General features: G+C 57.3%; 10 protein-coding genes and 3 non-coding genes across 13 annotated transcripts; 9 read left to right on the top strand and 4 right to left on the bottom strand.

Moving 5' to 3' along the window:
* Positions 1-81: 81 nt before the first annotated feature.
* On the top strand, positions 82-586 carry SDRG_13676 (hypothetical protein). The gene is made up of 3 exons (XM_008619772.1): positions 82-223; positions 275-354; positions 405-586. Exons 1-3 carry the CDS (start codon positions 96-98, stop codon positions 524-526), a joined length of 330 nt encoding a protein of 109 aa, XP_008617994.1. The 5' UTR covers positions 82-95; the 3' UTR covers positions 527-586.
* On the bottom strand, positions 534-1672 carry SDRG_13675 (hypothetical protein). Its single transcript, XM_008619771.1, has one exon. The coding sequence runs from the start codon at positions 1536-1538 to the stop codon at positions 591-593; it is 948 nt and encodes a 315-aa protein (XP_008617993.1). The 5' UTR covers positions 1539-1672; the 3' UTR covers positions 534-590.
* Positions 1673-1837: 165 nt separating this feature from the next.
* On the bottom strand, positions 1838-4102 carry SDRG_13674 (hypothetical protein; the record flags this gene model as incomplete). Its single annotated transcript, XM_008619770.1, has 7 exons — positions 1838-1893; positions 1945-2023; positions 2077-2484; positions 2529-2783; positions 2827-3316; positions 3463-4013; positions 4040-4102. 7 exons carry the CDS (start codon positions 4100-4102, stop codon positions 1838-1840), a joined length of 1902 nt encoding a protein of 633 aa, XP_008617992.1.
* Positions 4103-4642: 540 nt separating this feature from the next.
* Positions 4643-6966, top strand: SDRG_13673 (hypothetical protein). Its single transcript, XM_008619769.1, has 9 exons — positions 4643-4828; positions 4885-4973; positions 5021-5201; positions 5250-5316; positions 5358-5477; positions 5527-5756; positions 5803-6189; positions 6240-6480; positions 6528-6966. The coding sequence occupies exons 1-9, from the start codon at positions 4658-4660 to the stop codon at positions 6908-6910; spliced, it is 1869 nt and encodes a 622-aa protein (XP_008617991.1). The 5' UTR covers positions 4643-4657; the 3' UTR covers positions 6911-6966.
* A 250-nt stretch (positions 6967-7216) lies between these two features.
* SDRG_13672 lies at positions 7217-7288 on the top strand. Its single transcript has one exon. It is a non-coding gene; the product is annotated as a tRNA-Arg (tRNA).
* Positions 7289-7815: 527 nt separating this feature from the next.
* On the top strand, positions 7816-7887 carry SDRG_13671. The gene has a single exon. It is a non-coding gene; the product is annotated as a tRNA-Arg (tRNA).
* Positions 7888-8185: 298 nt separating this feature from the next.
* SDRG_13670 lies at positions 8186-8257 on the top strand. Its single transcript has one exon. It is a non-coding gene; the product is annotated as a tRNA-Ser (tRNA).
* Positions 8258-9019: 762 nt separating this feature from the next.
* On the top strand, positions 9020-9443 carry SDRG_13669 (hypothetical protein; the record flags this gene model as incomplete). Its single annotated transcript, XM_008619768.1, has 2 exons — positions 9020-9065; positions 9114-9443. The coding sequence occupies 2 exons, from the start codon at positions 9020-9022 to the stop codon at positions 9404-9406; spliced, it is 339 nt and encodes a 112-aa protein (XP_008617990.1). The 3' UTR covers positions 9407-9443.
* A 54-nt stretch (positions 9444-9497) lies between these two features.
* SDRG_13668 (hypothetical protein) lies at positions 9498-11076 on the bottom strand. The gene is made up of 9 exons (XM_008619767.1): positions 10950-11076; positions 10755-10904; positions 10587-10709; positions 10439-10543; positions 10255-10392; positions 10100-10205; positions 9981-10054; positions 9806-9934; positions 9498-9759 (listed from the first exon to the last, which is right to left on the bottom strand). The coding sequence occupies exons 1-9, from the start codon at positions 11058-11060 to the stop codon at positions 9676-9678; spliced, it is 1020 nt and encodes a 339-aa protein (XP_008617989.1). The 5' UTR covers positions 11061-11076; the 3' UTR covers positions 9498-9675.
* Positions 11077-11245: 169 nt separating this feature from the next.
* Positions 11246-12242, top strand: SDRG_13667 (hypothetical protein; the record flags this gene model as incomplete). The annotated part of the gene is made up of 3 exons (XM_008619766.1): positions 11246-11650; positions 11699-11770; positions 11814-12242. The coding sequence occupies 3 exons, from the start codon at positions 11246-11248 to the stop codon at positions 12240-12242; spliced, it is 906 nt and encodes a 301-aa protein (XP_008617988.1).
* On the bottom strand, positions 12243-12712 carry SDRG_13666 (hypothetical protein). The gene is made up of 3 exons (XM_008619765.1): positions 12622-12712; positions 12433-12570; positions 12243-12387 (listed from the first exon to the last, which is right to left on the bottom strand). Exons 1-3 carry the CDS (start codon positions 12697-12699, stop codon positions 12277-12279), a joined length of 327 nt encoding a protein of 108 aa, XP_008617987.1. The 5' UTR covers positions 12700-12712; the 3' UTR covers positions 12243-12276.
* Positions 12713-12777: 65 nt separating this feature from the next.
* SDRG_13665 (hypothetical protein) lies at positions 12778-18544 on the top strand. Its single transcript, XM_008619764.1, has 26 exons — positions 12778-13007; positions 13056-13092; positions 13139-13196; positions 13248-13489; positions 13543-13600; positions 13663-13871; positions 13917-14042; positions 14082-14201; positions 14246-14384; positions 14436-14586; positions 14633-14883; positions 14928-15287; positions 15335-15656; positions 15716-15837; positions 15883-15909; positions 15956-16016; positions 16063-16200; positions 16249-16390; positions 16436-16539; positions 16588-16808; positions 16855-17189; positions 17244-17328; positions 17396-17501; positions 17555-17714; positions 17764-18365; positions 18426-18544. The coding sequence occupies exons 1-25, from the start codon at positions 12811-12813 to the stop codon at positions 18220-18222; spliced, it is 4230 nt and encodes a 1409-aa protein (XP_008617986.1). The 5' UTR covers positions 12778-12810; the 3' UTR covers positions 18223-18365; positions 18426-18544.
* Positions 18545-18579: 35 nt separating this feature from the next.
* On the top strand, positions 18580-19287 carry SDRG_13664 (hypothetical protein). The gene has a single exon (XM_008619763.1). It carries the CDS (start codon positions 18603-18605, stop codon positions 19182-19184), a length of 582 nt encoding a protein of 193 aa, XP_008617985.1. The 5' UTR covers positions 18580-18602; the 3' UTR covers positions 19185-19287.
* The last annotated feature ends 2513 nt before the right edge of the window (positions 19288-21800 follow it).

Here is a 21800-nt window from a genome sequence, read left to right as displayed (position 1 = left end):
ATGATCCGCCGGATACCAGCGTATCCGTACGGCCAATCGATTATCCGGACGCGGCCATTGGTTGGCCCATTTTCGATTTGCCCGAGATCCAAGCAATGGCCTCCGCGGTGATCGCTCCGAAGCTCCTTGTGCACACTGCGTCGTCGGCCAGCGCCAAGACCTTCGTCTTCCACGACGAAGACCATACCCTCGGCAACGCTGTCCGCTACATGCTCATGCGCAAGTACGTGCTGCCATGGCGACAAGAACGAGAGTACTCATGTTGATGCTATAGCCCGGACGTCGACTTCGCCGGCTACACGATCCCGCATCCGTCCGAGCCCAAGATGCACGTCCGCATCCAGACACAGTCGGGTACGTGCATTCAAGATACTACGCTTCAGACGCCCAAATTGGACGTGTAGGCAAGTCGGCCAACCAGGCCATGCGCGCGGCCTTGACCGACCTCAAGGCCATTGGTTCGCATGTCGACAAGACGTTCGCGAAGGAGCTCAAGGCCTTCAAGAAGAAGAAGGGCAAGCAGTAAGACGCTTGTTTTCTGTAAGATCCTCTATTGAATAACTATATACCTACTGCACTTGCGATACGCTTTACCCGTCCGTGGCGACGCGCGAGGGATGTCGCCGCTTGAGCTTTGTGCGCAAGTGGTACTTGATCTTGGCGAAGCGCGAGATACCGTCCTGGCCCTGCGCTTGCTTCCTTCCAACAGACCGCTGCGCCGTGAGCAGCGAGTTGCGGAGTGTCACGACGATTCCGTGCGTCTCGCCAAGGTACTGCGCCGTAACTTCCGCGCCCTTCTTGTACGAGTGCACACTCAGCTCGGGCTTCTTGAGGAACTCTTGCTCGACGCCTACGTTGTGGTACGCGATGCCGAGTACCGCAACGCGATCCAGCTTCTCGTCGAGGTTGATCTGGTTGGTCGAGAAGAGCTCTTCGTGGAGCAGAATGAGCGCCGACTGCGCCTGCTCGAGCGCGCCTTGGTGCCGGCCGAGCTGCGAGAGCACGGCGCACATGTTGAGGTGCGTATCGGCGCGGTTGGGCACGTCGAGGAGCGTCGCCTCGATTGCTAGCGCCTCGTTGAGATGGCTCAGTGCTTTCTGGAGGTGGCCGAGCCGCCGGTGGTAGCAGGCGAGGTTGTTGAGCGTGACGGCGCGGCCCGCGGGGTTGGTCTCCGTGAGGATCTCGGCCTTCTTGAGGAGCTCGAATACGATGGGGAAGTTCTCTTGCTGGAGAAACGTCATGGCGAGGAGGTTGCAGAGGTCGCCCACGGTTTTGCACGCGGCGCGGACTTCGTCGCTGTCGGAGCCGAAGAAATGCTGCCGCAAGACGAGCCCTTTCTCCATGACCTCGAGCGCCTGGGTATAGTTGCCTGCCTCCTGGAGCGCCGTGCATTGCGCGTCGAGGCGAGCGAGCGCGAGGAGCTCCTGGTCCTCAAGGTTCCCGACCTCTTCGAGGCTCAGGTCGCCCGAGTTCATCCTCAATCTCAAAATAGACGATTCCACCGAGCTAAATTCGGATTGCGATTCCTCGACAACCATGGACCGGTCAAGCCGCTGGCCCTCGATGGCGGGCGACGCTAGCGACTGGTGGAGTTCGTCGACGCGCTTCGTGCAAGAGCGTCTCCAATCGCTGGCCTCGTCGGTCGTGCTAACGCCACCCCGGTTCGAGCCACCACTTTCGCCGCCCGACCAGCCGCCAGCGGACGCCGCTCGGCGGGATCCACCCCCACTGAGTACGACCTATACCGTGTACTTTCCGAGGCTCACGTACACGACGGCCGACCCGCGCCTTCGATGACGGGGTAGCAGCGATACATACTGCGAATCAGTGTTTTGTCCTATCCTAGCAGTGTCTGGACTTGCGGTTGTCGTAGAAACATAAGCATATAGAGCTCTACACAAGCCGCATAAGCGAGGGATCGACAAGAGTCAAGACGCATTATACCGGCTTTGTCGTTGACGCCGTCGTCGCCAACGTCGACTTGCTGGGCGACGTGGTGGTACGACTCGGTGACCGCGTAGACCTAAGATATCCGCGTGAGCTGCCAACGCGTGCGATGTAAATGCATGGCATTACACGAGGCAATGCTGGGTGGCGAAAGAAATCGGCTTCCATCTGCGAGATGACGTTGAGGGACGGCCCCTGTGTGTCTTCGCCGAGAAGCATCTTGCCGACTTGGTTGATCTGGCCCACGACCTTTTGCGCGCTCTTCTCGACGTTGGAGAGAAAGCTGCTGAACGCGCCCTCGAAGCCCTTCTTCTTTTCTTCGTAGCGCGGGCGCTTGGCGCGGTCGCCGCGGAAGCGCTCGATGTTTTCTTGGAGGAGGCCGACCATGTGGCTGCTCTGCGGCGCGTATATCGTTTGCGGTGGTCGGTTCAAGTGCGGCTGGAACTCGAGCGAAATCGACTCGTTGCGCTTGTACGAGACGCGCGAGAGAGACTTGAACGGAATGCGCTCCGTGAGCTGCCCCAGCTCGAGCTCGTTCTACACACAGTGCTGCAGGCATAACTATAACATGAGATGCGTACCCGGCGGAGCGGAATGTTGCGGGGCACGAGAAGCCAGACCGACGTGTGTGTGATCGAGACTAGAAGGGCGCGCACGATGCGGTCACCTTGCATTTCGTTCGCTTGGAAGATCGTGCCGGGGACGTGGGCGAGAGGAACGAGCGTTGGCGGCTGCGGGGACGCACAGGGCGTCGTCGCCGCAGATCGTTTCTGTGCAGTCGACGTCGTAGCGGCTGTTGTAGTGTCGATGGGCGCAAGCGACGGCTTGGGGTCGTGCTACGCGCCGCCGGATAAGACTAAGCGTTGATGTAGTATGTACCGTGTGGATCTGGTCGATGAGTTCGTTCACGAGCTTGGGCGTGATGCGCGCAAAATTATTGCCATAGCGACGGCAGAGGCTGCCACCCGACTGCAGCGACGGAAGCATGAGGAAGAAGCGGTCACCGTGGCGCAGGACGAGCTCCGGCGGCACGTAGAGGTGGGTGCCCGACAGGATTTCAATCTCGAATGTGCCGTCCGCCATGAGCTGCATGCGCAACAAGACGAGCGGGATTAGCGGAAGCATGGACGAGTGGGCGGGCAGTGGCACGAAGCACTTGACGAGCACGTGGTCGGGTGCAAGGTACTCGAACTGGAAGCTGTCTGGGTCGCTGTCGCGCAGATCGAGTTGCATCTTGAGCTGCAAGAGGAGTGTCTGGATCTCGACGGACGCGCCTTCCATGTCGACGTCGTCCGGAACCATCGTCGTCGTCTCCTCCGTCATGTCCACGTCGTCCTCGACGACCACGGGCGGCGATGGCATCATCATCCTTGCACACGATATTTTGTTCTGGCGGCTATCCGGATAAACCTCGGTCGCGGCAGTGTACCCGTATCCGCTTCTCGAATCTTCCGGACACGAAGATATGGCGCGCATCGATCAAATCGTTGCCTCCTCCATGGCCGAGGAATTGACCGCAATAAGAGCGATGCCTCGCGCTCCTTCATGACAAAAAGTGGACCTTCCAAGAAACGCGCCTTGAGGTCGGCTTCGTGCGCCTTGTCGCGCAGGAACACCGTGACCTCGAGAGCCTTGATACCGGCCAAGAGCGCCTTGTACTGCGCCGTGTGCGTCACTTCGGCGCGCACCACGTGGTCCACGAGGAGATCGACCTTGGTGCCGATGTCGAGAGCGCAAATCGGGCCCGAGTCGTCGTCCGTCGCGTTGACTTCCTTGGCCGTCGCGTTGCCTTCCGTGGTGTTGGCCTTCGGGCCCGGCGCCTTGCTGCCCGTCGCTGTCGTGGTCGGCGCTTCTTCGTTCTTGGTGTAAATGGGCCTCTTCTTGCGGAACGGAGCGTCGGCCAGGTACAGCCCGAGGGTGGCGCCGTGCACGCGCCGAGTCGCGCCGACCAACTTCATCTTTTCCTGGACGACGGGAACGAGCATCGAGACGAGGCAGATACGTGTACCGTACTTGTGCGCGGAGCGCAGCAGTGAATAAAGAAACGGGTCGTCGACGCAGATGACCTTTATGTCCTTCAAGCTCGGCGCACCCGCGGGAAGATGTCGGTGAACGGTGCGGGTGGACACAATGACGGCAAGTCCCGGGCCTTCATGGTCGGCAGTCGACACACCAACGGCGCAGCGCACGACGCTGTCGTCCGTGACGGGTTGGTCCAAAATGCGGCGTTGAAGGACGAAATTGACGATTCGCTTGAAGACGGGGCGCGGTGCGTGTTCCCGTCAACGGTCTCCCTTCACGTCTTGCCTATCAACGTCGATGTCGTCGTCGTCGGGTTGTGTCAGTTCGAGCTGTAGCTGCCACGAGTGTCGAACTGCATGTATATTATACATGTAGTTCGCGCGCTGTTTTGGAATCCAGCATCCAAACACCATTTCTACTGCAACACAGAATGTAACCTCTATTGAACGCAAGAGAGAAGAGCGCTGAAGGAGAGCACCAGTGATCCTCGCTCTCCTCATATCGACGGCGTCTCTGCCATTCACACGACTGGGATTGTTGCCATGGATTGTTGCACGGATCCCTCAGTCAACAAATGTAGCGATGCCATTGGCTGTATATCAGCCAATCAACGCGCGTTGTGCGCTCGGTCCATTGACTTCGTCTATTGCATACAAAGGGTTAGATACTTTTGATTTCGAGTGACAGCATGCGGGTCTTCTGCGGCGAGTGCAAGACAACGCGGGCCAACGACGCGGACGCGACGGCCTTCGACACGAGCCTGGCCTGCGCTACATGCGAGCGCCCTTGTACCGTCCCGACGGTCTTCCAATGCGCCCAGTTCGGCCTCCTGGATGAGCTCAAATTCCTCCTCGGCGAGGTACCAGCCACGCACCAGCAGCCTTGCATGCTCATGCTCCTGCTCCTGCTGCGTAGATAGTCGCCGTAGACATCAACATGCGCGACGACACAAACGCGACGCTTTTGCACTGGGCAGCGCTCAACAACCGCATTCTGCTCATGATGTGCGCAAGGCGAGAAGCGTGGCGACGGCTCATGGGACATGTGCTAGGTACTTGCTCGAGCAGCCTAACATTGACGTTAACGCCAAAGGCGGCGAGCTGCAGTCGACACCAGTCTATTGGGCAGCCCACCGTAACCACGTTTACGCCGTCGCGCTGCTCCTCGAGCACGGCGCCGACCCCAACATCCATGACGTCAACGGCATGAACACGCTCTTTGTCGCGGTGCAGGTACAAACACTCTCTCTACGTTCTTCGCTCACACAATATCTTGATTAGTCGGGACTGACCATCCTCTCGGCATACCTCGTTGCCATGGGCTGCCCCGTCGACAGCCGCAGCCTCGGTACGATCCTCGGTCTCCACATGTCACTTATTCTTTCCCAGACGAACACCGAAACACGCCGCTGTTGTGGCTCTGTCGCTACGCCTTTGACCTCGACACGATGCGCATGCTGTACGGCCTCGGCGCCTCCGTGCACGCCGCGGACGCCAACGGCAACACAGGTAGGCCGCGCATTTTGGTTTTCCGCCGTAGCAAATACTCGGTGGGTAGGGCTCCATCACGCTGCGCGCAGCGACGTTGTCAAGGCCGTCAAATTCCTTCTCGATCATGGCGCTGACGTGCACGCGCGGAACAACGATGGCGAGACGCCCCTCGATGTCTCCCAGGGCGTCGCGAGAGAGATCCAAGCGCGCTCGGAGGGCCGCAAGACCGCCGCCTGCCTCGGGTTCCTCACCAAAGTCACGTCCTACGAAGCATCGTACACGACCTTTCCGCTCAGCGTACTGTTTCTTGCTCGATATCGTCGCGGCTAAGTACGCGATGTAGGTGCTCAAAGCGCACCCGGCCCAGACGGCGTTCTGGCTGCCGTGGCTCGTCCTCGGTCTCGGCGCGTTGTGCCTGCACGCTCTGCATGGTTTTTGGATGATTGCAGCAGGCTTTATCGCCACGGGCGCCGTTGCGTACAGTCTTTTCCAAGTGGCGGGTCTCAGCGTCAACCCGAGCAAGCGCAAGAACGCTGCGCTCATGCTCGGCGTCAACATTGGCTCGACGTTTTGGCTCATCCTCGTCTTTGCCGTCGAGCTCTACCCCCGTGTCTCGGCATGGACGACCGTTGTTCAGAGTACCCTCGCGCTCGGCATCCCCATCTGCTTGTATGTGACGGCGAAGCGGGACCCGGGGTTCATTCCGACGTCGTACGAAGAGCGCTTGCAGGTATCCACCACATCCCTATATTTTGTTGATATGGATGCTCGGTGCACTAGAATATTCGGTCGCTCGTGGACCTCAAGTCGCGCTCCGACATTAAGCTCTGCACGACGTGCGTCCAGCGGCGCCCGCTGCGGTCCAAGCACGACGCAGAGCTCAACATGTGCGTCGCTCGCTTCGATCACTACTGCCCGTTCGTCGCCAACGCCGTCGGCGCCAACAACCACAACTACTTTTTCGGCTTCCTCTTCTTCGCCGTCGCCGCCATTGGGTTTGAGCTCGTCCTCCTCACGTCCTGTAGGATGCTTCTTGTAGTATCCTGCGGCACTCATGGCGCGTGGTAGACTTTGGCGACGCGGGGATTGGCGCGCTGAGCTATGGCGACATGCCGTTCGTGCTCTTCCACGACTACCCGGTGGTGACGGCCGCGTTCATTTTGGCATCCGTGCACCTGCTCTGGATCGGGTACCTCTTTGGCTTCAACGTGTACGGCATTGTGTTTTCGTGGACGACAAACGAGGTCGTTCTGAGCCAGCGCCAGCCCAACCCAAGCGCCATCCAGACCCACCACTCGGTCTACTCGCGCGGGTGGCTCCAGAACACGCTCGACTTTTTCCACGTCCGCAAGAATTCGGCGGCGTACGTCAACTGGCGCGTGCATCATTTCTACGACGTGCGCGATCTGCACGCCAAGACAGTGACCGACGCCGAGAGCAAGGAGGCGTAGATATCCTTGGGTTCAAGCCAGATAAACTTAACACGTCCTCGGAGGGTTTAGATGGACTTGGTAGTGGTTGCACGGAGCTGATGTACTAGTGCAGCCTCTCGAACACAACGTGTCGAGCAGACAATGGACAAGGGTCCCATGTTCAGCTCTCTGGACTTATGATTCGGCTGCCCGGGTTCAAACCCCGGGGTGGGACCTCGCGTTTGATTGTAGCTGACTGCACATCACGCCCCATACCAACGGCAAGAACGGTAATCAAATGCGGTAATCTCGCCGTTTGTGGGGAGGAATGCCTTTGTTGTGGACGGTCCTATGGTGTAAAGGCTAGCACTCTCGACTTCTAATCGAGCAATCCGGGTTCGAACCCCGGTGGGACCTATGAGGATGCTTTTTGATCTAGAAATGACCGTTTTGCACAACAAGTATACAATATAGTGTAGCCATGATCGTCGCCAAACTGCACAATGAATTTCAGGGCGTTCCTCTCGAGGTAAGACCAGCATACCAGCCTTCTAATGTAGCAATTCGCGCTCGAGCTATTCCCTCAATGGCCAAGAAACACGCCTTTTGGATCAAGTAAAGGCCTCGCAGAAGAGCCATACACAACGCACTGTAGCTTGACTGTACGATCGCAACTCCGTGTCATGGCAGACTGCCACGTCACTGAACGTACAGCAAGCGACTGCAACCTCGTCCATAGCTCACGATACCGCACATTGTAAACAGCTACTGGACCAACCGTGCTTGCGATAGACGGTTTGGTCGTGCACCATCAGCAGGACGAGACTCTAAGAATCCATAACGTGTCTATTCAGTTGTGCAGGTACGGCCAGAGATACCCGTCCCATACCAACGGTGGTATTGCAACGACGCCCGGTCCACGTATTGCACACCGTAGTAGAAAAGGTCCCATGGTGTAATTGGCAGCACTCTCGACTCCTAATCGAGCAATCCGAGTTCGAATCTTGGTGGGACCTCAACTCCATTTTATGATCGATTGCTGTGGCAGGGCATCTCAATGCAACATGCGCAAATTTGATGGATACTTTAAACTGTATTCAATACCATCTCTGTGCGCAGAGCTTGCAGAATGAAAATGCAAGCACTGAGCTAGGTCGATATCGTCGGTCCAGCGCTCCTGTTCTGCCACGTCATCGAGCTGTTGGATAACCTGTCAAAATCGATAACGTATCTATGTCGTTTTGGAGGTCTCCTGATTCTGAACGGCCCCGACAGCATTGCTTTATAGCTTCCAGCACCTATTTCGTTATGTGTGGTCCTATGGTGTAGGGGTTAGCACTCTGGTCTTGAAATCCAGCAACCCGGGATCGAAACCCGGTGGGACCAATACTTTTTGCAAAAATCGTTCTCGGCTCACGCGTCGCGGCATGGCAGCTCTTGATTTTTTGAAAAATAGCACTGCGTTGCTGGCCATAGGCGGTACCAAGAGATGCCGAGATTGAGTTAGTCGTCAAGTCTTTTCACACCTGGCCATTCCGCGCCGCACAGTATAGGGCTGTCAGCACATGCACTGATCGATCGGCCTTTCTGTGTTGGCTGTTTTACAAATCAAATCCAACCAATTCTCTATCTATTGTAGTAGAAGCTTTCGAGATCGTCAAATACAAGTGGCGGTGCACCGGTGCTGCTGGTAGCCGCAAGCATCTGAAGGCGCTTGTAGAGGTCCATGAGCACAGGGTTTGTTGCTGGACGACTCGTGGGTGGCAGTGCGGTGGTACTCTGAGCGGTCGAAAAGAGCATGCGCCGAGAGCCAACGAGAAGGTCGGGCAGGCCAAAAGGGCTCGTGATGCTGCGGTTCTCCATGGTCAATCGGTAAATGAGTCTTTCAGTTTTCTTTCTTGTAAAGGCAGCGCTGTAGCCTTTACATCGACGAACCCTTTACGTTCACTTTACGAGCGCCAGTGTATAGGAGACAATTGTGATATGAACTACACTAGAGAAAGGTGAGAGCCGTAGTGTTTGGGTACATCTTCCTTCCTACTGGTAGCAAGATGCAAAATGAGGTCATCAAGAGGATGGATTTCTCGATGGTTAATGTGATTGGATAAAATAGCGAGCCATATCCACCAATGGCATCCAGTCTCGAAAATGCTTCGCCGAATTCCTGCGAGGGCTGCCCGCTACGACTACAGCGGTGCGCGAAGTCATCTAGCTCGATACGCTCACACGTTGCGTCTCGTAGACCTCGCAGTCTCCTGCCACAAGCTGCAGCAGCGCAGCTACATTGTCGTGCCCTTGGCCAAAGTGTCGCCGACGATGACCGGTGGCCGCATCACGGCCTGGCAAAAGGACGTCGGCGCGTACGTCGACTGCTACGACCTCTTGTACGAGTTTGACGCGCAAGGCGTCACAGATGACGACGCTTTGTCTGCTGTCAAGATGGAAGTCGAGTGTTGCGACGAAGGTTTCCTCGCAGTCGTCTTTGATCTTCTGCCTGCTGGTAGCCTCCACGACGAACCATTGAACTACCCATGAAGCGTCTGGCGTAGAGCCCACTTTGACGTGCCGACCAATGCTTGCACCCGATACACCTGTGGCTCTTCTGTGCGAAACAGAAGACGAAATGCGAGCGGTCCAAGCGCAGTTTGCAGCGTCTTCGGTTTGGCATAATCAACAGAATGCAATCGGACACGGACAATCCAACTTGTCTATTAGGCCGTGCGACCAGCTGCCGATGCGCAAGTCATGACGTGGCATGCGTACTTGCGCGACCCGCGGCCCACGGATCCCAACTCGTGCTGCAGCTAGTGCATTGGCGGCTCATTTGCCGCCGCAAGCTGCGATCTCGCCTTGTCTTGCCGAATAAAATCGTGTACGAGCGGATAGACCTACCGCACGCTTGATACATTATATTGTTCCTCTACCGCGGCTTACCTCGGCCGGCGTCGCTGCACGACTGAGCTGCTCCTTGAATTGCTTGGCGTACGGAATACCTGCCAAGTAGCTGCCGTACATCTTTTTGACGTGGTGGAATTGGTTGTGGCCGTGCTGCAGCAAGAGCTCCTAGACAACCGCCGTCTTGAACAAAATGAAAATAGAGTGAACGTACTTCAAAGATCTGCGTGTGGCGGATCATGCCCAGTAGCCGCTCTTCGGTGCCGCGCTCGGTGAGCAACGTCGGTCCTGCAGTGCGCTCAACTTCCGAGTCTGTATGAAGATTTCGGATACCTTGAAAGAACCACGGGTTACCAAAGAGGGCGCGTCCGACCATAACACCGTCAATACCATAGAGCGCGACCTTTTCGTTGGCGTCGTCCAGCGACGCGACGTCCCCCTAAAGCGTTCCTTGTCCAGAATTTGCATTGCAGCCAAAAACACCGTACATTGCCGATCAAGATGACGTCCGACTGTCGCTTGTCCCGCACCAAGTGGACAATGTCGCCAATAACGTCCCAGTGTGCTGGCACAAGCGACATTTCCTTGCGCGTTCGGCCATGGACCGTTAAGGCGTCGGGCTCCGTCTACCACGCGTGACGTCCTCCAAACTACAGCAAGCTCGAGTCGTACGTCCAAGATGTAGTTGATCCAGTCGTCGTAATCGATGGTTTCAAGACCAATGCGCGTCTTGACCGAGACCGGAAGTCCGCTCTCTTGACACGCTCGCACGATCGCCTTGTGGGCAAGTTGGACTCGGTAATTTCAACTGCCGTCGTACCTGGGCGTTGGCCGGATCGCCAATCAAGGCCGCGCCACTGCCTTGCTTGTTGACGTTCCTCTCGGGGCAGCCCATGTTGATGTCGATGCCGTCAAACCCCAAGTCGCGAACAATCTTGGCGCACTGCGCACGGTCTGAGCCCACAACAAGCGACGAACGGACACATACCTCGCGGAACTGGTCGGGCTTGGAGCCAAACAGCTGTGCGACGATTGGTCGCTCGCTTGGTGCGTACTTGAGCGCTGTCAACATCTTCTCGCGCGTGCGCGCTGTCGACGACATGAGAGCTTCGCAGCTGACAAACTCCGTCCACATGACCTACATTATGAATATGGTCACCTAGACGACTCGGTGGACGCGTACGTGTGGCTTGCCGAGCTCTGTGATGGCGGCGCGGAAGGCGACATCGGTGACGTTGGCCATCGGCGCCACGCAGTAAAAGGGTCGCGGCAACTGCCGCCAAAACGACGCCATCGCTTTTTGCTGGCAGAATGACAATACTACCATCCGTTGGATACGCTGAAATTCCAGTCTACCCACCAATCCGATCGCCATATCGCTTGAAATGCACCTCTTTTTGACCAATGGCCTTGCGTGCGCATGTCGCAGCAGCTGGCACACCACTAAAACGTTTACTTCTCCTTGGTTCTCGCTTCAAGATGCAACTGGAGACAGTCATCACGCACTTCTTCAGCGGGACCGTCGCCGGCGTCACGGGCGCCATCGTCGGCTACCCGCTCGACACGGTCAAGTCGCGCATCCAGACGCAGATGCACGGCGGCGCGTCGGCGTCGCCACTGCAGTGTCTTGTGCAGTCGGTGCGCTCGGAGGGCTTCCTCTCACTCTACCGCGGTGCGTCATCGCAGGTTGCTCGGTCCGCGATTGGGTGCTCGTTCCTCTTTGGCCTCATGGCGCAGTTCAAGTACATCTTCTACACGCCTTCGGCCGGCGATGGGTCGCCTGAGAAGCACCCAAAGCTCGTGCTCACGGCGGCGGCGTCTTGCACGGGTCTCGTCGAGGCCATGCTCTACACCCCGTTTGAGATTACGATGATCCGCATGCAGGTAGGCAGCCATTCGAGTCGTGTCGTGATGTTAAGTTGTGTATGCTAGACGCAAGCGACGAGCCAAGTGACGACGCTGCAGCAAGCCCGCCAGATCTTTGCCTCGTACGGCCTTCGCAACGTAAACCCCGGCTTTCGCGTCTCAACTAAACTAGATTCTGTAGGGTCTCTACCGTGGCTTTGTGCCCACATGCTATCGCGAGATGATTGGCAACACGTCGTACTTCTTCACGTACGAGAAGGCCAAGGGCGTGCTGCAGTCCCAAACGATCCTGCGGCGGCCGCTCACCGACCTCGAAGTTTACGGCTACTCGGGCGCCGTCGCAGGTCTCATGTACTGGTGCATCAGCTTTCCGCTCGACACGATCAAGTCGGTGATCCAGGCCGACGCGCTCGACCCGCGTGTGCGCAAGTACCGCGGGTTCCACGACTGCGTGCTCAAGCTCTATGCGGAAGATGGCGTCCGCCGCTTCTTTAGAGGCCTTAGCCCGTGCTTGGTCCGTGCGATGCCAGTGAACGCCGTCCAGTTCATCTCGTTTGAGAAGAGCGTGGACCTCCTCATGCCGCTTTGGCCCGTCCGGCAAGAGACCTAGTAGTAGATAACATCGACAACGTTAGTACAATGCGTTAGAGCTCATCGCGATTCGACTGGGCAGTCGGTTTCCGTTTCAAAAATTCCTTGCGGAGGCAGCTCGTGAAGCGATGGGCTCGGTAGTCGTCGACCTCGCCGTCCTCCAGCTACCTCAATGCATCAAGCTTGGTACATTGCAAACGAGATACTACCGGCTCCGAGGCATACACTGAGGCGTAGCAGTCGGGCGATGTGCACTCGTTGACGCAGTTCATATTGACGGCCGGCGCCAAGTGGCTGCAGTCGACGTCGGTGCACGCCTTCTTCTGCATCTTCCACTTGCGATCCACCTACGCCACGAGCGCTACGTCGTAGCACAGCAATGCATCCCGTGAGCATACCCGGGCGTAGCGGTTGCCTTTCGCCTCGGCGGTGTTGCCCAGCGTGAGCGCCAGCAGGACGACGCAAGCCCACCGCATCACGAATCACAAGACTAGGACACTGTGGTCCTAGTTAGGTTCGAAAAGGCCTAGCTTTTACCGTCAGCCGATTTTCACATCGGGAAAAGCCAACGCGAAACCGAACGAGCGATGCCCTCGAGCGCCGTCGCCGTCGCGCGCTGGAAGAAGATTCGCGCGCTCCTGCGGTCCATTCGAACGTTTGGACGCCGAGATGATGTCGGCCCGTCAGCCAAGCCGTCGGGATCCGCTGCGGCAGTCGTCCCTTTCGTGCCCAGCACATGGTCGGCCGCGAAAACCCGCCAGTTTCATGCGGCCGCTAGGAAGCAGTAGGCTTCTGGATCACGAGCTGTGGTCATGGGGTTTATCCCGTGTAGAGAGCAATACCGGTCGGACGTCGACTTGAAGCTGCTGGTACGCTCGGAATTTGGTTTTGTGGCTTGTGCTCAAGCACCCGTAGATGGAGCTGGTGGAGAGCATCGCCCTCTTTGCTTCCCTCCCGTACATTGTCAAGCTGTGTACGTTGCTCCTACGTTTGCACCGGTGTATTCACTCATCGTATCAAGTAGACGTGTGCCAAAAGCTGCGCTATCGAACACTTCATGACGGACAAGTTGTCTATCGCCAAGGCGACCGCATCACGGGCTTTGGGAGTCTCTACGTCGTTCTCGACGGCGTCGTTAGCATCTACAAGAACAGTGCCATTGTGAGCGTAGCAGCGCACGACGCCCTTTACGACGCCAGCGAAGTGGACGACAGTGACATGGGTGACTGTATTCAAACGGTTTCCGTGGGCGAGGTTTTTGGGGAGGTACGACGGAAAACCTCGTGCACACAGCAACTGCCTTTCCACTTCGTGTCTAGGGCGCCCTGCTGGGCAACGTGCTGCGGGCCACCACGGTCCTCACGCAGTCGCGCGCAAGTTCGTGCTCGTCTACTGACCCCAAGGATCGAATCGCTAAATAGTGTTTGGACAATGCGTAGAGGTTGTGACGCTCTCGGCCACCGCGTACAAGACGCTCTTGACGTACGGCAGCAGCTCATTAATCGCGGCCGAGTACATCTACGCCGCTCAGTGTGAGCAGCACCGCCGGTCGCGCGAGGACAGCGCCAAGCTCTCGGTATTCCTGAGCCACTTTCACACCTTTCGATGTCTTCCGCGGCCGACACTCGAGCGGATCGCTTGCAAGCTGGTACATTCAACCCTACATTTCTGTTCATGGAGCATGCGACCACAGGTGGTACAAACGTTCCCTGCCAACGCAATCGTGCTGCATCAAGAGAGCACGTTGGCGAAGCTCGTGGTTGTTGCCGCCGGCCAGCTGCAGATTCACGTTCATGATACCACCGAAGGCTCCAAACTTGTACCAAGTTCTAGTCCAGTTGTATCATCCACTTCCGAGCACGAAGCCCTCTACGGGCCCGTCATCGGCGAGCTCTCGCATGGCGAGTGCTTTGGCGAAGTGGCCTTGCAGAAAGGGTTTGGCTCGACCCAGGCCGCCACCTTGCGGACGCTGTCGCCAGTACGTGGCCTCGCTGTGAGCATAGAGACTGATTCTTATGGCAGGTGACAGTCATTGTGCTACTGCAAACCGACTACGACCGTGTTCTCTGTGAGGATGCCCTGGTAGAGATGGCAGCGCCTCACAACGATGTCAACGAGCTTCTACGACTGTGTTCGACCCCATGCGCGGACCGCGCCGAAGGTCGTTTCTGTCTTTTCTACATTGCTCGTGGGATTGCTGAGCAGAGTCTAGACCACGTGCGAACGACCGTCTCGGCCCTCTTACGCTGCGACGCGCGCATCTTTTGGCGACAGTTCAATTCCGTGGACTTGACTTTCATTGCCAAGCACGCCTCGATCACTGTTGTCGACGCCGGTACCGTTCTCGTCGAGCAAAACCACCGGTGCGCTACGAAGTTCTTGAGTTGATACGTGACAAATGTCCTCCAGGAGCGATGGCATGTATATGCTACTAACCGGTGCAGTCAACATCCACCGCCTTACTTCGACCAAAGTGCGACGACGCCAAAGCGTTGCTGTGCAAGTCGAACTGCATGGTGGAGAGCACGCTGTGAGCTCCAACGAGAAGCACGGGCAGTTCCTCACGAGCCTTGGTATCGGCTCTGCCTTCGGCCACGTGCCGCTTCTGACCAATTCACACAGCCAGTCGACGTATGTCGTCTCGCGCAACCTTGCCAAGGGTAGTCCTCTATATGAACGCTCGAGTCAACGATTAATTGACCAGGGATCACAACGGCCACGGTGTTGCACTTGCCAGCGGCGGACGTTCTCGGTCTTCTCCGCCAGGAGAACGACAATGACGACGAGGTATTGCTGTTCCAGCCCCGCCTTGTACTCGACAATGCCAGCGTCAAGCCGCGCGACCCGACGTGCTTGACACTCGAGAAGCTCGCAACGTACCTCGGCCACCACGACGCGCTTCGAGCTGTGCCTTACTGTGTACGCCTCCGTCTGCTGCAGGGCATGGAGATCGTCGAGGTGCGACACAACCAGCTGCTCTGGGACGTGCACGAGTTCCGCCCTCACGCGATTATTCTTGTCCTTGCTGGTTCGCTGCTTCTTGTGCAGTCGGCTTCGTCCCAGCGTCAGAACGATAAATGTTGAGAAGCACTCAGTCGTGGTGTATCGTAGACGCGATTCTGGACGACGAGGGCGGACTCGGGACAGAGGCTGCGAGCAGTGTCACGTTCGATTCGCACCGCACTGCCAACGCTGTGACGCGCATGAACAGCACCGACCTCCTCACGACGCTCTGCATTGGTGACGTGGTGGGCTCCATGCAGTCTGGCAGCGCGCTCCAAGCGCAGTCAGCCGTAGCCATTTCGGAAGGCAAGGTGGGTATCTTGCACTGGGGTCTTCTACCACCAACTCGACCCGCGCTTGTCGAGCTCGTTGACGACATTGCTCGGTGGCACATGCGTCATTCGTCCAACGACAGCACTACTGATGAAGGGTAATTTTCCTCTGCGACTACCCCATGTGACGACAACGTAGGCATTCGCGACGAGCTAGCGCGCACGAGCTCACATCCCAGCTTTTCGACATGACGGGACTTCGTGACACCTTTCCCATCGCGGTGCAAAACTTGGTGCACGAGGACGCGCGCTTTGTCACGTATCAGCCGGGCGAGCTCGGTGGGTCGCCATGGTGCTTGCAAGCACAACTAAATGCATGTCTAGTGTGCAAGCAAGGCGAGAGCCAGGAAGGTACAGCATTGTGGCAAAGTCGATGGCAGCACAAGTCTCTCTGTAGCGCTCTATATCGTCCTTGCAGGCAGCTTGGATGTCTTTGTCCAGCGCGCCCCCGCGATTTGGTACGCTAGATAACACCCAGTTGGATGAGCCGACTTGGTGGCATAGGACCCGCCGGACGTCCGTGGACCCCAAGGTGACGTGGCGACCACCGTCCAAACGCAAGTTTGTCATCACCGAGCGCGATGACAACCCCATGAAGGCACTCATGCATCTCTCCAAGGAGCCATCGGCGCGGACCACGAGGTGCGCAGAGACATTCATCGGTGCCCTCTTCCGTAAAAGCACCCGTAGCATAAAAAAGCTTTTGCAATCCCCCGTCCCGGTGGCTGTCAACGGCGACCGTCGAGGCGTTCGCGAAGCCACCTTGGGTCCGGGCGACGTCATCTGCGAGCGCGCTCTCTTTGATGGAGGCCTTCTCCACCCATCGACTATCGTGCGTCCAATCGCATATCCTTGTGTGAACCCTACTCTGCTGCAGGTGACGACGACGGCCGCGGCGATGCTTGTTTTGCATCGCGATGCATATGAGAATCTAGTTGCGTTTGGCCGTCCTGCACCCCGTCCATCCCACCAGGGCTCCCAGTACCTTGGCCTGCTTGACGGCTGAGGAGCACAAGTCACGTCACGTAGGCGCGCGCGGGATCTGTGGAAGCTTGTAGTTCATTTTGTACTCAAGAAGCGGGCGCAGCGCTCGCAGTGGCCGAGCGTTATTGCCTTTGCGCGCCAGAAGCGCATTCAGCTCGTGCTTGACATTGTCGTGGACGTGCCCTGTTTTGTCAAAATGGCGACGGCCCTCCGAGAGCAGATTTGCGAGCGCACGCTGTTTCAGACATTTGCGCCCAATGCTTACGGTACGGTTCGTGCGTGCAGTCTACAGACGTGTTGAAGTGCGTCTAGTATTTACAAAGGGGGCGTCTACAGAGCGCGTCTTCGTGCTCGTGTCAGGGTCCGTCGACTTGGTGCAGACAGCTGGTACCACGATCGATCTATCGACATCGACGCCACTCACCTCGACCTCCGATGCTGCCGAGCTCACGGGCTACGTTCGTGTGCGCACAGTCAACAACGGCGACGTCTTTGGCGAGTACGAGGTGCTGGCCGCTGAGAACCACCGGCAAATTTCGGCCATTGCGACTCACGGTGCGCGTGTCGTTGCTATCAATAAGGTCGAGTATCTCCAGTCGTGGCCGGGTGTTGTGGAGCAGCAAGACCGCCTGGCCTTTCTTCAGCATGTAATGCGTCACCCGATCGCGGCAACTTCAACGACGTGGGTTGCGTGTTTGTAGACGGACGCGCTCAGAGCCCTCGACCGCGATCGCGCGTGTTCGCTCTGGTACGGTCTCACGCCCCGCGCCTGTCGCCGCATGGACGGTAGACTGCGTGTTTGCATTGCACAGACTCAGATGCATGGAGACGTTGACCGCCATGCTGTATGTAGTGATTTTGCCCTTGCCGAAAGCTTCAGACGCGCTCGTTCTGATTCAAGACGGCGAGTGCATCGTGCAACGTCAGCTCGCATTGCGCCGAGCCATCCACGAAAAGTCGTAGGATGCTTTTTGGCTTTTCTAGCGACCAATCAACTCAACGACGCGCGCAGGTGGCGGGAGCCTACGCTGCGCTTGGACGCACACGTCGCCACGTTGAGCCGCGGGAACGTTGCGCTCTGTGAAGACGATTCGTGGCACACGCTGGAGCTCGTGGCATCCAGTCGCGACGTGTCGCTCCTCGTATTGCATTACCCCGGCGCGCCCTTCATGGTACGCGTATCCTTCCTCGTGCGATGACGAGACATAGCGCTTTGTGTAGTTGCAACGAATCTTGGGCAAACGCGGCCTGGGTGCACTGCGCAAGGTGTGGCGCGCCCAGCTCGAGTGGCACGCGCATCGCGAAGAGGTCACTCTGCTTGTTTCTACTCTGTGGGTTGAAGTCGAATGGCTACTGCAATGGCGTATGTCGGTAGACCGCGACACAGCTGGCGACGAGCTCGCACCCGAAACCAGTGACTGCGAGCACTTTACCGCTCCTGCAGTGCGTACCAATTACGACGCTCCGCAACAACCGGCTCGCTTTACCGCGTTTCTTGCTGCAACGCGCCCTTCCACGCGCGCCCTCACCACCAAAGAGCGCCGCTGTTCGAGGTCCGCGCGCACCGCCCACGGCGGCCGACCTGGCCCCGAAACGCAAGGTCCTCGGCTCCTTTGGTTCACCACGGATCGCACCTTGCGAAGCCGTCGGGCCGGTCCTCGCAAAAGCGCCGCGCGATGATTCCTTGAGTCTTCAACGCAAGCTGCAACATCAAATACGCGTCGAGAACCAGCTGGCGCACACCCTCGACAGTGCGCTACGAGCGGCCAATGCCGCATCGGCGGTGTCCGAGAAAGCATGCCGCCTGCGCCATGGCCGTCCGCGTACGCTGCTACGAATACATACATATCTGCATGATCTAACAGCGGCTGTACTGCCAATAGCACGGAATCAGAAGATAGGTCGCCCGTCCATAGGCGCGCTGCGCGTCTCCGACCCAAGCGTGGCACAAGCGCACGCACCCTTGCCGGCCCCGCGGCGCTGATTGGCCCGTCCTGTCCGGATACGTGCTTGCGGGTCATTTTTCAAAAACACCAAGAGCAATCAACCGTCGTCTCAGCATGGAGACTGCATCGTCAACGTCGTCGTTCATCGGGCGGGGTACGCAGATCCGCAGCGCGTGCGCCCGGGCTATGTGGGTGCCCGACCGAGCGCGGACGCAGTGCACAGGCTGCGGCAAAGGCTTCTCGCTCCTGCGTCGACGCCACCATTGCCGCGTCTGCGGCGACATTGTCTGCGGCAAGTGCAGCCAGACCGTGTACCTTATCAACACGCGCTCCAACGTCGGGCGGTCGTGTCCGTCGTGCGCCGATGCGACGCTCTCGGCGCGGACCCTGGCGATGCACAACGACCTTATCCTCGAGCCGCCGAGTCACTTGGAGAAGCGCGCAACGTGCCCGCGGTTTCTGGACGCGCTTCCGACGCTTCCCTACGCTTCTGCTCACGATAGCTGCTGGAACAAAGATTGCGCCGTGTGCCTCGAGGCATTTCGGGGGGACACAAAGGTCGTGCAGCTGCCGTGCCACCACGTCTTTCACCGCGCGTGTCTGTTTCCGTGGCTTGCTTCGCACGACGAGTGTCCACTCTGTCGACACAAGCTACCGCGGGACATGACGAGCTTCCAACGATTTTTCTCCCTCTAACTTATCGCGCCGAGCTATTAGTCGATAGTACTATGAACCGCGCTCGCTGTGCATCACACGCAACTGCCGCGCGATCGAATTAATTTATTCACTTTCATTGCCATGTCTCCGTATCTCGACGTCATGGAGCTAAAGGCGCGGCCAAGAATGGGTGATCTCGAGAGACGACGCATGACGTCAACATGTTGTTGGCTGCTTGGACTGATGGAAGTCTAGTTCTTATAGGGAGCGAGCAATGCGACGAAGCGGTTCTTGGCCCATCGCGCTCAGTTCGATCGTGCTGACGCATGCTTGCCGCCAACGTGCAAAGAAACCAGCTTGAAGGCAACGCGCGGCGAATAGACACGTCGCGCTTGAAGGAGAAACACGTCCGCACACACGCGCGCGTCATCTTTACCTCAACGACGCACGCAAGGGTGGCACACGAAGCTGCCACGTGGGATCCAGCACCAGGCTCCTGCACTGTACGACAGAGTATTTTTCACTTGGTCCCCATTTTGGCGATATATTATCAATTGGTCCCCAACTTTTTGCCAATATTATCACTTGGTCCCCAAGACATTTGATTGGTCGAAATAGGCCAAATTACGAAGCTGATTGGACGGAATCATAGTAATTCCTGCAGCCCAGCACGGTTGCCCTTGCACTAAATAGTGTCCAGACACGTTTAGCAGCTCACACTATTTGATGTAAATATAACAAATAGTGTGCGTGACCGGGTAAGTGGGCCATTTCGAAGGTACCCCACCCCACCAGACCAGGATGGAGACCAAGCGGGTAGTAAACGTGATGCAAGGCAATAAGAGGCGGTGAAGCCTCTTCGCACTCCAGAAGAGGTTCAGTGTCAAGGTGGCCAAACACGGTACTACTTGATGCGATGGCACAATCAAGAGTGACAATCGAACAACTTCCGTAGGCTCGAAGGCGCAAAAAGACGACAGCGAAAGTCCACTACGTCGTGAAGAGTACGCGATGGACACTATGTAAACGGAAACCTCACACACAACTTCTTTCCGATGTATAGAAGTAAATCTTGAGCACTCTACACTTGCATGTCGATGAGCACAGCCTCCGTGCGAGAAGCCGTGGCCATGGCAAACGTGCACAAGCTGGTGCACACTAGATCTCGGCACGCGCATTGGCAACGACGATCCTGGTATAAATATGCGCATCCATCCTTCCAACCACTAATGGAACATGATAGTCGGACGGTGGTGGGTCGGCGTTGCCGGATGTCTTCGTGGCTCATGTCAAGGTCGGGGTCATTGCGTCTCTGACGGCTCAGGTAGCTTTTGTAGTCCACGATTATGTATCATCCAAGCTTTGTGATAGAGTGACGCGAGCTACACGTTCCTGCCGTGGCTCCTCCAGGACATTCGTGCGGCTCAACGATAGCAAGCACTTCTACCGACCGAGCTTTTTTTACTTCGGGGCCTCCATCAAGCACCACCATTATGCGTCTGTACTCGGCACCGACGGGACGGTCGTGAAGGCCGAGGACCCTGGTGTCTACCTCAGCCTTGTTCAACGCGACGCCAACGGCCGCAACATCGTCCCCGCCGTCGCTCTTGTACCCGCTGAGACTGTGAAGAACTTCTTGCGAGGAAGCTTGCAAATCGGAAAGTGGTTGCATTCTTCCGGCCCCGAAAGGTCGGTCCGTTACTACTACTAAAGATCTTGTTTCGACTAACTGAACGACTAAAGCTAGCCACATGCAGCATAGATGACGTGGCGGTCCACAATGTCGTCTTCCGCTGAGCGACATCGCAACAGAACTACCTTTGGCTCCTGCGGCTGTGCATGCGCTCTGGCATCAACTTGGCCGACCTCGCACTTTTTGCCGATCGTGGCAAGGCAATGAACGCTGTCGCCATGCTTGTTGTGGGAGGCTACGTCATCCCGCTCGAGCACTGATCCACTTCCTGTCTAACCTGAAGACGCAGTTCAAGCACGACGGACCCGGTTTCAATGCCTCAGTGCATCTGGAATATCCTGCTGAGATAATGGACTAACTTAATTCATAAACTTAGCCATATAGCCCGCACCTTCTACCCGAGCACGTTCGCTGACGTCGCGCTCCACGACCGCTGCGACAGCGCCCCGCTGAGCGAGATGCGAGATGAAGCTTGTCACCATGGACCTAACTGGCGGCCACAAGCGCCCCCGCGTCACTACAGGAGAGCAAGTCGAATCCCCGCGCCGTCACCTGCGCAGCCACAGCCCGGCGAGCAAATGATGAAGAAGGAAGTTGCTAGTCTCTATGTGTACGAAGTCTTTATAGATGAAGACAACGCGAAACACGATCACGCACATGTCATATAGCCCGGGTTTGACAAACCAGGCGGCTAGCATAACCGAGAGATCTACCGCATAGGAGATCTCAGGGACGCTCTTGTTTTACCAGTAGACGGATGGGTCATAAACTGTTCTATTGTCCCTCATAGACGGAACAACTACGACACAGTATGTGCATTTGTACAGAGTGCCTCATGGCCACCCGATAGCTCTTCGCGGATAGCTAGCGATCATGATGCTCACTCTAGCATTTCCCTCGTATCCAACACACTTGGCTTCACCGCCTCTTATTGCCTTGCATCACGTTTACTACCCGCTTGG

This window comes from Saprolegnia diclina (genome assembly GCF_000281045.1).
Source record: "Saprolegnia diclina VS20 unplaced genomic scaffold supercont1.62, whole genome shotgun sequence".
Classification (NCBI taxonomy): domain Eukaryota; phylum Oomycota; class Saprolegniomycetes; order Saprolegniales; family Saprolegniaceae; genus Saprolegnia; species Saprolegnia diclina.
This window is presented reverse-complemented; position numbering and strand designations above follow the sequence as displayed.

Excerpts from the sequence above, each read along its gene's own strand:
- SDRG_13676 (XM_008619772.1), top strand. The coding sequence starts at position 96 with ATGGCCTCCGCGGTGATCGCTCCGAAGCTCCTTGTGCACACTGCGTCG. Across the intron at positions 224-274 it reads CGCTACATGCTCATGCGCAA|CCCGGACGTCGACTTCGCCG; the intron begins GTACGTGCTGCC and ends TTGATGCTATAG. Across the intron at positions 355-404 it reads CCGCATCCAGACACAGTCGG|GCAAGTCGGCCAACCAGGCC; the intron begins GTACGTGCATTC and ends TTGGACGTGTAG.
- SDRG_13675 (XM_008619771.1), bottom strand. The coding sequence starts at position 1,538 with ATGGTTGTCGAGGAATCGCAATCCGAATTTAGCTCGGTGGAATCGTCT.
- SDRG_13673 (XM_008619769.1), top strand. The coding sequence starts at position 4,658 with ATGCGGGTCTTCTGCGGCGAGTGCAAGACAACGCGGGCCAACGACGCG. Across the intron at positions 5,478-5,526 it reads GGACGCCAACGGCAACACAG|GGCTCCATCACGCTGCGCGC; the intron begins GTAGGCCGCGCA and ends CTCGGTGGGTAG. Across the intron at positions 6,190-6,239 it reads CGTACGAAGAGCGCTTGCAG|AATATTCGGTCGCTCGTGGA; the intron begins GTATCCACCACA and ends TCGGTGCACTAG.
- SDRG_13668 (XM_008619767.1), bottom strand. The coding sequence starts at position 11,060 with ATGGCGTCGTTTTGGCGGCAGTTGCCGCGACCCTTTTACTGCGTGGCG. Across the intron at positions 10,393-10,438 it reads GGATCAACTACATCTTGGAC|ACGGAGCCCGACGCCTTAAC; the intron begins GTACGACTCGAG and ends CACGCGTGGTAG. Across the intron at positions 10,206-10,254 it reads ACGTCATCTTGATCGGCAAT|GGGGACGTCGCGTCGCTGGA; the intron begins GTACGGTGTTTT and ends GGAACGCTTTAG.
- SDRG_13666 (XM_008619765.1), bottom strand. The coding sequence starts at position 12,699 with ATGCGGTGGGCTTGCGTCGTCCTGCTGGCGCTCACGCTGGGCAACACC. Across the intron at positions 12,571-12,621 it reads AAGGCAACCGCTACGCCCGG|GTGGATCGCAAGTGGAAGAT; the intron begins GTATGCTCACGG and ends CTCGTGGCGTAG. Across the intron at positions 12,388-12,432 it reads CAGTGTATGCCTCGGAGCCG|CTGGAGGACGGCGAGGTCGA; the intron begins GTAGTATCTCGT and ends GCATTGAGGTAG.
- SDRG_13665 (XM_008619764.1), top strand. The coding sequence starts at position 12,811 with ATGCCCTCGAGCGCCGTCGCCGTCGCGCGCTGGAAGAAGATTCGCGCG. Across the intron at positions 13,093-13,138 it reads ACGTCGACTTGAAGCTGCTG|ATGGAGCTGGTGGAGAGCAT; the intron begins GTACGCTCGGAA and ends AAGCACCCGTAG. Across the intron at positions 16,391-16,435 it reads TTCTCCACCCATCGACTATC|GTGACGACGACGGCCGCGGC; the intron begins GTGCGTCCAATC and ends ACTCTGCTGCAG.
- SDRG_13664 (XM_008619763.1), top strand. The coding sequence starts at position 18,603 with ATGGAGACTGCATCGTCAACGTCGTCGTTCATCGGGCGGGGTACGCAG.